Source organism: Armigeres subalbatus, chromosome 3 (genome assembly GCF_024139115.2).
Source record: "Armigeres subalbatus isolate Guangzhou_Male chromosome 3, GZ_Asu_2, whole genome shotgun sequence".
Taxonomy (NCBI): Eukaryota; Metazoa; Arthropoda; class Insecta; order Diptera; family Culicidae; genus Armigeres; species Armigeres subalbatus.
In genome coordinates this window covers 363,450,440-363,465,407 of record NC_085141.1, presented here as the reverse complement: position 1 = coordinate 363,465,407, position 14,968 = coordinate 363,450,440, and the positions used below count along the sequence as shown (strand labels likewise).

The window sequence follows — 14,968 nt, the reverse complement described above, 5'->3', positions numbered from 1 at the left end:
GTACGACCCCATATATATTATCTACAGTCATTAATTTTTTTGTCTTATTTTATAGGAACATGCAGCCTCGCATGCAGCACCACCGGAAAAAGCAGATCCTCTGGACATGGCCAAAGATTCAGCATTAAACAGAAATCATTCCAGAGTTAGTTTTTGTTGTTCTTCGAAATTTGCAGTATATTGGAAAAAATTGAAGAAACAATTATAACTTGGAAAGCAATGATTTATCAAGCCATAATGAGACAACTTAAAAAAACCGTTGATATTTTTTAATAAATTAGGAAAACAATAATTATATAAGATGGTAAATAAAATATGATTAAAAGATGTTTTGTATTCAATTATTTTATCATGAACTGAAAAAACACAAAAATGCTATTCAAATCTTAGCAGGAATCGTACTATTCTTTAACTATCGTATTCTGTATCATATTTCGTGAAATAATATTATACATATTGTAATACGGTAATGGTATAATTGAATGCTTATTATACACCTTTCAATTTGAATTAAGCATGGAATCATTATTTGATATATAATTTGTTAAAACAAAAAGCATACTGTCGATCATCTACGTTGAATTCAATTATAATCCGAATCATCACAAGTCAAATAAACGATGATAAACTTACGATATCTGGTAAAATCGCTTAACAAAAATATATGGAAAAATTGGCCTTTTTGAATGGTAACGATACTTAACGACCCATTCAGTGTATCGTCCAAAATCAAATTATTATAGACGCTATCGTAAATATTATTCGTGGTATAATTATCGTTCGATATTTTTAATGATTCCATTAAAAATTCAATAACAATTCTTTATAATCAAATAACGATAACCAGAAAAATAGTTGTATAATTTCATTCTATTCGGGAAATCCTATCCATTCTGTGCGCGTACAAGAGAAATATGATCAAACGTCAGCAAGATTTATATATACGCACTGATAAGAATATGGCAGGAAAAATAAACCCAAATTTGGGTAGTTTTCCCATGATTGTTGTCAAAACTACTACGGTGCATATCTGTATAGGGTTGACAGCTGCGCTATATCCCTGATTATGACGTTTGAGCGGGTCGCATAATGAACGCAAAATGAAATTTTGTTCGAGTGGAAATCAGTGTACAAATCCATCGGGTGAGTGAATTCGATGAACCCCTGCATAAGGGCCGATGCCCAAGTAGCGTTTTTTCAACGCTGCGTGCACGTGGCGTTGAAAAAACGCAGGTGTGCATCGGTACGGCGACGCTGCGTTACCGCTTTTCCCGATGCACACATGCGTCCTTTTAACGCCGTGTGCGCGCATAAGAAATAAAATAGTGAGATCAATTCACCCAACCTCGAACATCCGTACGGGAAGCCAAAATTGAGTAAATAGGGGCGAAGTAATTTGCCTTTACTTTACTCCCATGTTAAAAAAGTACCCAACGGAAAATTTATTTACCCAATTGTAAGTTTAATTCACTCAATTTCGACCTCCCGCAATAAACTCAAAGTTGGCTTCCCGTATTTATTGAACTGGCGTCGTTGGATTGTTAAGCTCTTTTGTTTTTGACAATAAGAAAAAGTGGATGAAAGAGAAGAGAAAAAATAACTCAAAAATAATTAAGGATCTGTCTCATTTGGAGAATTAAACTTAAAAGTGACAGTTCGAAAATTAAAAAATCACCCCGTTATAAGAATGGCTGGTGCTACCCAGCAATTCCAATAGGACATCGATGGAAAATGATTCGATATCTGTCAAAAGTAATCTTGCTCTGCGAGCAGGGTTATTTGATAATTATTGAAATGTCACTTTTAAGTTTAATTTCAGTTTAATTATCCAATTGAGACAGACCCTAAGTTTACAAAAACTCAACGCTGCGCGTTGCGTACTTTTTATCTTCCGTGTATACATTTCAGTGTCGGGTTTTTATTTTTGTAAAAATCTAGTCCATTTTTCGAAGACGTCGGAACGATAAAAGACAATTTTGTCTTTTTGTTTATAGCAGGTTTATAGAATTTTAATTTTCCGTAGAAACTAGTCTAGTCTGGTTTTAAATATTGAAGTTTCTCATCATAGCTCTAGATAAAATTATCACCTTTCGTTCAATGCCGAAAAAACAAAAGTCTTGTTAAAATAGAAAATAAACCAGAATGACCAACTTTTTGGAGTTACGACTATTTCTAAAAACTTGCTTGACACTTTGACAGTTGTTATTGTTTACCAACAAATTTTAAAACGTTTTAGTTCTGAGATTTTTTTAAAGGTTTTTGGCTCCTTAATAAATATTTTAGAATCTAAATAAATTCTCTTGCTAGCGAATATGTAAGTGTTTTAAAATTGATCATGATTTCCCCTATTATCATCATTTTCCACTCTGTTTTTGAACCATTCTTACAGGGCTGATTATTGGAAATCCAATGATCGCAAATATTGTGACTTCTGCCAATGCTGGATTGCGGACAACAAACCAGTAAGTTCCTTGATTGTAATCATTCAGAATTAGATAACATTACTTATTTTGTAGAGTATCCAATTTCACGAAAGTGGTCGCCGGCATAAGCAAAATGTTCAGAAACGTATCACGGATATCAGCCGGAATAGTTACAAAGCACAGAAGGAGCAGAACAAAGTGGATGCCGAAATGCGCAAGATGAATGATGCTGCCATGAAAGCATACATGCAAGACATCAGCGCAGGGGCGGACATTAGTTCCCGGGCTTTGGCAGAACAGCAGAAAGCGGAAGCCGCTGCCGCGGCTGCAGCGGAGGCTGAGGCTGGATCGAGTGCTGGTCCTAGCGTTGGACCAAGGGTTCCAAAGAAAAAGATTGGACGCGAGGCAGACCCATTCTACATCCCGGGTGACTTCAGTGACGAAGAAGGACCCACACAAAGCAAGGTAACCGCTGCTGCCATTGCCGAAGCCGCCAAAAAGAAACGACTAGAAGAGATTAGTCAAATGGGGCATGGATCGCTTTGGGTTGAAGCTGTGACCGATGAGGGCTATACTTACTACTGGCACGTCAAGACCAACGAATCCGTTTGGGAACCGCCGAAAGAGGGCTTCATGAAGAAGGATGAATATGAGAAAATCTCAATGGTGGTTTTGAGGAAACAAGAGCAAGCCATTCAGCAAGAGGTGAAGTATGAGGTGGATAACGCCCAGGAAATAGCCGCCAAGTTGAAGCGTGAACAAATGGCCAAGATGTACGAGCACAATCGACGGGTGAAGGAGGAAATCGAAACGATCACGGATCCCAAACGACAGAAACAAGAGGAGGAAGCTGTGCTTGAAGCTGCTGCGGGACCCTACGGTAGATGGCAAACGATTGAGCACAGGTACGATTAAATGTAAATAGTAATTACCTATAGAATGGTGAATATATCTCTTTATGCTTACAGGGAAGAAAAACCGGTTGACTGGGAACTGCCGGCCGTTCCTGAGCCTTTGTATGTCCCAAGTGCAGTCCCGGATGTCCCGGAGAGGAAGTTCAAAGAAAAAACTATCAACCACATTCCGGGGGATGAAAAGAGCGCTCTTAACGAAACTTTTTTCAAGAAGCGGAAAGTAAATCGTAACGCTCGTCAACGTTTGGATGTTGACTGATGAGAGTTTAATATATAAATATGTAAGTATTTTACTTTTTTTTGCAATATCACAAATTCCGTAGTGAGTGTAAATTGGAAAGGTAGCAAAATAGGGGGAAGGGGGCAAATAAATGCAATGTAACGCAGAGTTAAACCCTCTCTTGCGCTAAGTAATACTGAAAACAAACCTTCTAAGAATATGATGCGTGGAAACTATCCTAAAATTGTGCGTGGTAAAATAAGTTATACTATTACTTAATTTCGTTAACCCTTTATAAGGCAGACGAATCTAAACAATAAATTAACAAAAACAACAATAGGACACAATGTTAACATGGTATTAAACTCAAATGTATGTTTGTTATACATTAAACAGTTCAGAAACATTGAAATATTGGTGGCAATATAGTTGCCACTGCCCGGCAAGCGGGAAACAAGCAACAACAAAAATAAAGATTTTTAAAAATTAGGTTCTACGTAAAACAAGTTAAGTCAAGGCACGTTACCAAATAGACTACTGATTGTTCCTTAGGACTTTTCTTATAATCTCGAAAGCGTTCAAGATGTCTTGAGCACGGATCTTTTCGATCATCTTGTAATTTAGGTTTAATCATTTAGTAGTTTATCAATATTAAGTCATTCCAGAAGCTGACTTTACAACATGGAAGGTACATGTCTTCGCGAGAGTTGTAGCAAAAGTTCTCCAGAAAAATTTTGTCGAATACACCAAGCTCGTAATTTCATTGCTTTTGGAGATTTATTGCATTTTATGCCAACAAGTTTTGAACATGTTCGAGGTATAGGCATACAATCTTATGGAGACGCATGGTGCATTGGTTCATCAACTCCTTGTGATGGGTGATTGATTTATACCTTGTATGCATATATGATATGGTTTTTGATGAAACACTCTTTACATTTGCTCTCAACTCTACAGTTCAGGTATTAATTTAAAGCTCATTACTTGTACACTGGATTCTGTTTTTACACGATTTACATTTTCTTAATTTTCCACTCATCCGAAATCTTTGAGCGATTCCAAGCAACAGCATCAAAATTTAAGAAAATTTTTAATTCATGATTTTCTATTGAGTTGAAACTTTGCACAGTTTTTCAATTTCATCTAAATCGTCATTTTTCGATATCAAATCTTCATATTGAGTCACGACTAACTTTTCAAAAGGGTGTATGTGAAAATGGTTCAAAAATATTTAAAAAGCTGCACAGCAAAAACGGAATGTTCGATTGTTATGATTTTTTCAGCAAAGTTAGACAACTAAATGGTGATTTTTAAGAAAATGTGCACAGTAAAAAAAATATTTTTTGCCTTTAAAAATATCATTTTTGTCACAAAAACTCAAATATCTCAAAACCCTATCTTTTTTCGAACGTATTTTTTTTAGGGAAAACGGTCCATTATATTAGCTATCTACCATAAAAATTTGGTGATGGTAAACTAATAAACAAAAAAGTTATGACATTTCAAACATTTCACAATTTTCACATATAGTAAACAAAAAAAATTCCGTGTATTTTTTTTTCTTTAAGAATCGCAGTTTGATGCAGATTTTATTGTTAAGGGCCTTGCGTGAGTTAAACAAGTTGTTTGTATGATATTCCATATTTATGTATTCATCGATATTATGTATATTATATGTATAAATATTATATGTATAAATAAATAAAAATGAATTAATATTATCCTAAGTATTAAATTAAATGTGGCAGTTACACAATGTTGTTATAGAAACTCTAAGAGTTTTGGGTTTGAATTTTGGTATGGGTTATGATATCATGAAAACAGTTTATTAATACTTATTTTTTATTTATTTTATTCAATTTTTTTAAAATATCGAACACTTTTGAATTATTATCAGCACAGTTTGAGTATAGTTTTGCTTTAATTTTATTTTCCGACAATGGAATGAAACAGTGAATTTTTGGGTTCCTTGGATCGTTTTCGCGTTATTAAATTGCTCGCTGAGCTCTGAAGCCTTTATTTCGTACTCTTCAGTAGTAGTAAAACAAAATGATAATTTGGTTAAATCTTTTTCTTTTCTACGATTTGCCCAATCAAAAAGTTCTTTCGCAGTTTTAATTGGATGCTCACGTTCTTTGGCTAAACTTGCTCTTGTGGCCATGCGCTTTATTGTTCCTCCAATAGCATCACAAGGACCTTTGCCATGTGATGTAGCAAAAAAAATGCCATTCTGCATCAATTCCGTACATTGATTTAAATTGACATAGGCTCGAAAAATTCTTACGATTTTTGTACTGCGACGCTGCTCCATCAGACATGAAATATATCTTTTTGACTTCTTTATGCTTATCAACGCGTAAAAAGTTAATCATTTTTTCAATGAACAAGTTTACGGATACTGAATCGTGTCTTAAATCTTCGGAAATTATAATAAAACTTAAGTGTTCAATTTGCGTACTTCCATTAAAATAAATAACGAATGGATGAATTGTAGCTTGTTGTACGTTCCAGTGATGGGACTGCACTTCATCTTGCAATACAAAGCTGTAATTTTCAGAAAAATCACAAATGACTAAAAATTCACCATTTTGTAATGTATTTTTCGTATTTTTAAAAAGCTGGATTGTTCTGTTTTAATGAAATCGTGAGGATTAAACTTTCTAATTTCAAGCAAAAATATGACACAAACTCATCTACAGGTTTTACAATAGTTTCTATGTCACACCTATCCGTGGTCACCCATTGCTCAAATGATAACTGATCAATATATTTTTCTTCAAACTCAGCGAATAAAGTATTTTCCAATGATGGAGAATCTGGACAATCCGAACAAGATCGTAGATAGCAATTTGATGTTGTATTTTCACACAAAAGACTACCAGTTAACATTTTAATATCCTTTGTTAAATTGATTCTTTTCAAACTATGTAAAATAAGATTAATATTCTCATGGGTTGTGCACACACACACATTATGTGTTCCTGAATTGGAAAGAAGCTTACATTGCCTTGGCCGAAGGCTTGCAAATGAGGAAAACCTATTTTAATATTATCGTGAATTTCCTTGAAGCGTGTGTACGCTTCTTTCAAAGTCGTCATCATTAATCGTTTTTGGATTGCTTGACGCTTTCCATCTTTTTTTTACTGATACATAATCTTTTTGACCAGGCATAGCTCGACTTACTTCATCATCTTCAAAATATTGAACTACTATTTCTTTTGTCTCATCTGTTAATGCAGTACTAGACCTAGTATTTTTGGTTGAAAGACAGTTATTCTTCAATTGTTTTGCCTCTTTACTGTATTTCTATTGGTTTTGAACTCATCAATGGCATCCTGAATAGACCACGAACTTGGCAGCATCGACAAAATCAATAATTTTTCTTTCCTTGTCGTGGCTGCATTCGAGAACCTTTCCTTCATATTTATAATTACCTCATCGTAGTCTGCATTTTCCACATCATCAGGTCCTAATTTGAAGAGGTTTCTTCGTACAGCTTCGTTTATTTCACGGTATTTTTTCTCCGGGTAATAAACGTAGTCCATCTTACTCCATTTAATCGGAGTCACTTTTATCCCAGCTATGCCCTCGTTAAAGCGTTCGATGTTGACCTTTTGGTAACACTCATCTTCCGATTGATTTGTTGAAACAGATTTCGCTGATGGTACGGTGGCAAGGCTCTCAGCACTTAATACTTCTGGTAATTCCTCAGTTGTTGTCGATACATCTGGCAATTCCTCAGTTGCTGTCGTTTTCGAACTTCCTGCGCTCTGCTCAACCGATGATATACAGATTGCTCTTTTGTCAACGTTTAGACGGCAGGACGTGCAAATGCGTAAATTTGTATTCAATGTGGACATTGGAGCATAACCAGTCGCTTTCAGTTTATCTATGGTGCTTTCGGTGAGATTTCGTAACTCTTTTGAACACTTTTTTCCATCAAACGGCCTACAACAGTTGAGAAAGCGGCTACTCATGTTGTTCGTAATATTTCAATAAACAAAATCACTTTTAAGTTTTTACTGACTAGTTTGGTATTATTTGCTTGACTGAAGAAAAAATTACTATAAGATCTTTAACAACCTTAGTAGTAGTAATTTTTGCTTTTTCGTGAGCATTGTCATGGTATGTACCTATCATGCATTTGTTGTTGTTGAAGATACCCGTTTCCTCCCGATCATAAAGTCTATTCTCTAAGAGGTATATTTTTGCAGGTAAACTATAGACGTACACGTGTATATAAATCTTTGATTTTGCAGCTTTTGTCTTAAAAATAACATTTCTGATATGTTTCTATCAACGTTATTATCAACAGGTTTCAACACTATTAAAAGAATTTTTCGCCAGTCACGTGCAATGAAAATTATGACACTATCAATACTTTTGATCACAACACTGGATCGTGTCTAAGTTTCTTATAGATGCTATGAATAATTAAATCAAAATATCATGAAAACAACTTGTTTAAATCACGTCCCTTAACAATAAAATCTGCATCAAACTGCAATTCTCGAAATAACTTACACAGAAAAAAATTTTTTTACTAAATGTAAAAATTGTGAAATGTTTGAAATGTCATAACTTTTTGTTTATTAGTTTACCATCACCAAATTTTTATGGTAGATAGCTAATATAATGGACCGTTTTCCTAAAAAATTACGTTCGAAAAAAGATAGGGTTTTGAGATATTTGAGTTTTTGTGACAAAATGATATTTTTAAAGGCAAAAAATTTTTTTTACTGTGCACATTTTCTTAAGAATCACCATTTAGTTGTCTAACTTTGCTGAAAAAATCATAACAATCGAACATTCCGTTTTTGCTGTGCAGCTTTTTAAATATTTTGAACCATTTTCACATACACCCTTTTGAAAAGTTAGTCGTGACTCAATATGAAGATTTGATATCGAAAAATGACGATTTAGATGAAATTGAAAAACTGTGCAGAGTTTCAAATATTTTCGAAATGGTCGCTCAGGATCGACTGACATGCCCCCGTGGAATGCCTCCTTTAACTTATATTAATTATGATGTGATTTTTCTTTGATTTATTCTGGATTTTTTGAAACATGTTGCGAAGAGTTTGGTTGTAAATTAAAGTCACACGATCAAAAACACGAGCGAAAAAAAATCGTGTAAAAACAAAATCCTGTGTACTTTGTTATGCGAATGAGATTGACTGCCACAATTTGCTCGTTTTCAAGTTGCAATTAAACCAAATATGACTAAAAAATCCAATAAAACCGTCATAACTTTTTTATATTCAAGTTTTTAAGTATAATATTATCTAAAACTTTCTAGAACATGCAAAAAATGTAGAAATTAAGGTCAAAAAGATATGATAAAAAAATATTTTTATTGTCAATTAATTTTTTTAAAGAAATTAAAGTCAAAAAGTTTTTCAGGAGAACTTTTGCTACAACTTCTATGAAGAATCAAACCTTGAATGTTGTGAAGTGAAAAAATTAAATTTTTCATCTCCCTTTTAGGGGGATTGACCAGTAAGCTGAATACCTCCAAAGAAGCGCATCAACTTACTGTTAAAATGTACTATTGATACTATTAACCTTTCCTTGATACTATTAAAAATAGACTAGATACCTTTCCCGCCCACGACTTTTTTCAAAGATTTCAACAGGAAGGAATCATCTTTGAGAAAAATGCTAGAACAAAAGTTATTTGGCATAGCCAAAATTAGTGGAAAACGAAAAAAATAGTTTTTGGTTGTTAATCAATAGTTAATTGATTGTTTTCAATAGTTTCTCTATTTGTACTCAAAATTGATTATATTTGCAGTCTAATGGAATCATAAAGATGTGTCAAATATTCCTTTTTGTTGTTGAAACAATTCGATGAAGGTTAGAAGGTGCAAAATTCGATGGTGCTCCACAGACACCATGGGCGGGAGAGGGTTAAATAAACGCGCTCAAAAAAAACGATTTTAGCCACTGTGCACTGCACTGGTGGAGGCTTCCTGTTCGTTTCCCACACTAAGGGAAGATCCATAAAGTACGTCACGCAAAATTTGTCAATTTTCAACCCCCCTTCGTCACACTTTTTGTACTAAACCTCTAAATTTTTTGTATGAGTCGTCACGCTGCTCGGAACCCCCCCTCCCCCCTAGGAGCGTGACGTACTTTGTGGATGGCCCCTAACGAGCACTCCACTCATTAAGGCCCTACTTCGAAGTCTAGCTCATTGCCCCACGCTCGCCAAGTCGTTTTGCACCTCGCTCGCTGCGCTCCACTCCGTGTAGTACCTGCCGGATCGGAAGCGAACACCATCTTTGCAGGGTTGCTGTCCGGCATTCTTGCAACATGCCCTGCCCATCGTACCCTTTCGGCTTTAGCTACCTTCTGGATACATGGGTGCGCCGTAGAGCTGGGCAAACCGCCGCCACACACCGCCAAAGATGGTCCTAAGCACCCGTCTCTCGAATACTATGATTGCTTGCGAGTCCTCATCGAGCATTGTCCATGTTTTATGCCCGTAGAGGACTACCGGTCTTATCAGCGTTTTGTACATGACAGATTTGCTGCGGTGGTGAATCTTTTTTGACCGCAGTTTCTTCTGGAGTCTTAGTCCCCGGTGCGATTCAAACGAACTGGAATGATTTTCCCTAAGGTTGCCCGTACCCGGCCAGCGCCACTAAGAGGTATGGATAGGAGTTGCTGGGTAAGAGACTAATGTCGTTTTCGGTTTTAGACCTGGGTCAGGTCCGACCCCGACTCTGAATAACCGAACGAAAAACGAATCGGGATCGAGTCAGTATGATGGTGTTAGTGAGAACTCAAGCCCTATCATCTGTTTTGTTTTTAGTTCGCACTTTTATCAGCTGGCAGAAATATAAATATTTCATCAGATTTTATACAGATTTTATCTTTTGAATTTTGTTATTAGTGTTATTTTGTTTCTTATTATATAAATTGAATGGGGAAGTCAGATTTTTCTTCTGTTAATCCATCAATAAATTTATGTGATTAAAAGCTGTGATGAATGGCGACGGCAATGTGGATTGCCGTGAAGGAATTTTGGCGCTCTGGAACATTTCCGGTAATTATGCCAATCCGTGTTTCCCGCTAAACTGTTATACTGGTTCTAAGGCTGTGAACCATTCCACCGATTCGTTTAACCACGTTTAACTTTTAGTAAAAATTTGACAGTTCGATGGTTATTTCGCCGTGGTTAAAAATATCCCTGCTCCGGAGCATGGTTAGATTTGACAGTTCAATAGTTAAACTTTGTTCGCGAGAAAATTGGCGCCAAATCCATTTCGTTCCGAATAACTATTAATCTGTAAAAACTCAAATGAGTCGGCTTCGGAGTAAAATTTTAACTACGATGGGAAAATAACCATCGAAGTGTCAAATTTTAACTAAAAGTTAAACGAATCGGTGGAATGGTTCACAGCCTAAGTATCGTTCTTGATAACAGTGATTGTGTTACATTTGAATAATCAATTATGCCATTCAAATGTAATAGAACAAGAAAATATGGAAACACTTTGTAAAAAATCCAATAGAAAATTTATTGAGATTTGGGGCCTTTTATTTTAAAACAAAGAATCAAATCGCACAAGAGTTGACTAACATTTTTGTATTTTCCTCCCAAGAGGGAAACCTTTGGGATAAACCGCGATTTTGCCAAAACTGCATCAACCAAATATACAAGAAAGGCAAATAATTTTTCTCTACATAATTTCACGGCTGTTCGGCCATATTGAGAGTTGACGTAAAGTCAATGTCAACTTCTCTCCACGAACAGCCTAGATAGCCGTGTGGTGTCGGCAGCTGGTTATCTGGCTAAGAATAACATTACGGATTGCCTGTTCCAGTGGTAAAAGTCCACCATACAGGTGACCCCTAATTTTCGGTGTGATGCGGCTTTATGCTTACCGTGCCTACGAATGAATGGTTAGGGGGGTCTAATAAGAACCTAACCGCAAACGGAGCCTGTGAAGCACCAGGGCCCCCTTCACAGTATTTTAGCCCTCGCTGCGCTAACCGGAGCTATGGCGTAGTTGACTTTTTACTTCTCCGAGATAATCGGCTACTCTTATTCAACCTTATCGTGAGGTTAAATAAGAGTAGGGTTATGCATATGGGTTTTAATTAGTTTTCAACAAATTTTCACCTATATGGATTCGCATTATGCGTTTTTCACTGTGTACTCTGTGTCTCGTCTTTGACATTCGGCTTTGGCTACTCTTGTTCAATCTCAACGTAAGTGTGGGGTTATGAATATGTGTTTTACTTAGTTTTTCAACAAACGTTTTTTTTGCGTTTTTTTTTTACAATGTTTTTTGTGTATGTTACCTTTATGGATTCGCATTATGCGTTTTTCACAGTGTACTCTGTGTCTCGTCCTTGACGTTAGGCTTCGGCAACTCTTGTTCAATCTCAACGTGAGATTAAATAAGAGTGGGGTTATGAATATGTATTTTACTTAGTTTTCAACAAATTGTCACCTATATGGATTCGCATTATGCGTTTTTTTACAATGTACTTTGTGTATGTTACCTATATGGATTCGCATTATGCGTTTTTCACAGTGTACTCTGTGTCTCGTCTTTGACGTTCGGCTTCGGTTACTCTTGTTCAATCTCAACATGAGGTTAAATAAGAGTGGGGTTATGAATATGTGTTTTACTTAGTTTTCAACAAATTGTCACCTATATGGATTCGCATTATGCGTTTTTTTACAATGTACTTTGTGTATGTTACCTATATGGTTTCGCATTATGTGTTTTTCACAGTGTACTCTGTGTTTCGTTCTTGACGTTCGGGTTCGGCTATTCTTGTTCAATCTCAACGTGAGGTTCAATATGAATGGGGTTATGAATATGTGTTTTACTTAGTTTTCAGCAAATTGCCACCTATATGGATTCGCATTATGCGATTTTTACAATGTACTTTGTGATTGTCCCCTATACGGATTCGCATTATGCGTTTTTCTCAGTGCACTCTGTGTTTCGTCTTTGACGTTCGTCCATTGTTACGTCCTCTGTGTTTTTGTGACACCTCTCTTTAGTCCCTAGCCGAATGCGTGTGAGTCTACATAATTGGCTTTCCTATAAATGGTTCCATTCTCCTTTCCAATTTCACTTCCTCTTCCTTTCCCCTTTTCACTTCCTTCTCCGTCAGGTAAATGATGAGAAAGGCCAGTGAAGGCGATGGCACAAATCTCCCAAATTGAGGGGAACGTGCCTCCTGAGCCGACGTTCTGATACCTGATACCTGATAAGTATCGTTCTTAATAACAGTGATTGTGTTACATTTGAATTATCAATTATGCCATTCAAATGTAATAGAACAAGAAAATATGGAAACACTTTGTAAAAAATCCAATAGAAAATTTATTGAGATTTGGGGCCTTTTATTTTAAAACAAAGAATCAAATCGCACAAGAGTTGACTAACATTTTTGTATTTTCCTCCCAAGAGGGGAACCTTTGGGATAAACCGCGATTTCGCCAAAACTGCATCAACCAAATATACAAGAAAGGCAAATAATTTTTCTCTACATAATTTTCCACTACATAACAGGAGATTCAACATAATAAATATCAACGGGGTAAAATATGTCTTTGTCGGTTTTTTAACGAATTACAACTAAAAATCCTTCTTCCACTCTAAAATTATGCTCAATTCGTATAAAACTGTTTCTAAATTTACATTTGAATTTATTTTCTGGCCAAGTATTATCTGGAGTGTTACTAAGTAGCAAATATACCCTCTACAAGGTGAATAATTAATAAAACTATTGTAAATAATCAGAAAAACGTATCATCTGTTGATGGCAATATAATTATCACTGCCTTATAAAGGGTTAATACATTATGTTTATATTCTTCAAATCCATAACCTTAAACAAATTATTCACAGAGCTGCAATAACGAATAAAATAATGGTATGAACATTTTGGTATAAATAATAATCCGATACTCCGATATACCTAATGCAACGTACACACCAGTCAAGCAGTTTGACGAATATTGACTCCGCCACCAAGAAAACGTTGCTGCTTTGTTTGAACGTGTGTGAAGTTGTTCGAACAACCATTTGACAGTTGGCAACTCGGTTGGAAAAAATTAAAACGGTTTGGTTTGATTTTGGTTTGAGTTGTCGGGGAAGGAGTCAAGGTTCGCCGAACATGTTTGAGCATTTGTAGTGAAGTTGCACAAACCGCCATATATTTTTTGAAGGTTGGTGCTCAAGTTGGCGCTTCGGTCGTTCGTGTGTGATATTGTTGGTCGAATTAATTGATTGTTCGTGTCGCTGTTAGTGAAACTTGATGGATGTTTGAATAAACGAGAGGTGGAGTCAATGTTGGTCAAACTGCTTGACCGCGTGTACGTTCCATAAAGCATATCATCGAATACACAACGTAATAGTGAATAAATAGCAGCTACAGCTACCTTCTCGTCACTGCATTTATCAATCACATTTTCATCAAAATCTTTAACCATCATTTTGTTTATAACGGAGCTACCGTCTGAAGTAATCAGCAAAACATATGTCGGTATCTGAATCCATTTCACCATCAGAGAAACTTGAAGACAACACACAATTAAAATAATCCTTTTTTACGTGGAAGACAGCACCAAAATTGATAAATTCAACAAATGAAACAAAAACGATTAAAAGTCAAATACCCATCCGCACCCTTCCGTGTCTTTCATGTTTTCATTTTCCTTTAGCGTAAACATAAACACCTGTTTGACAGTTTGTGTTCGAATGTATGTATTGCATGTATTGGTGAACCTAGGTTCGATCTCGATAAATCGGCAGAGCGAACCTCATTCGTGTTGGGTCGGATCGCGATCCAACCTGAACGAATAACCGAACGTTTTGACAGCTGTTAGAGCGGATCCGGGGCAGAACTAGGTTCGACCCAGCAATAACCGAAAACGACATAAGGACCGCAAGATGGGGTCTATTTGATTCCTTCAGGTACGCGAACTACCAATGGTGCGCTTTACCCAGCATTTGCCGAACTGTTTCTAATACAATAGCCCCCAATTATTACACTTATTATTATTATTCATTAATAATAATTGTAATAGTTGGGGGCCCTCCTTAGCCATGCGGTAAGACGCGCGGCTACAAAGCAAGACCATGCTGAGGGTGGCTGGGTTCGATTTCTGGTGCCGATCTAGGCAGTTTTCGGATTGGAAATTGTCTCGACTTCCCTGGGCATAAAAGTATCATCGTGTTAGTCTCATGATATACGAATGCAAAAATGGTAACCTGGCTTAGAAACCTCGCAGTCAATAACTGTGGAAGTGCTTAATGAACACTAAGCTGCGAGGCGGCTCTGTCCCAGTGTTGGGATGTAATGCCAGTAAAAAAGAAGAAGAAGAATAATTGTATCATGTTCTGCCGTTGTACCAGCACAAAGATGACACTCGTGTT

General features: G+C 36.2%; 1 protein-coding gene across 1 annotated transcript; it reads left to right on the top strand.

The window, feature by feature from the left end:
* Positions 1 to 2,169: 2,169 nt before the first annotated feature.
* Positions 2,170 to 3,625, top strand: LOC134223448 (WW domain-binding protein 4). Its single transcript, XM_062702593.1, has 4 exons — positions 2,170 to 2,314; positions 2,390 to 2,462; positions 2,517 to 3,328; positions 3,392 to 3,625. Coding segments are annotated over exons 1-4 (1,092 nt in total). The 5' UTR covers positions 2,170 to 2,312; the 3' UTR covers positions 3,597 to 3,625.
* The last annotated feature ends 11,343 nt before the right edge of the window (positions 3,626 to 14,968 follow it).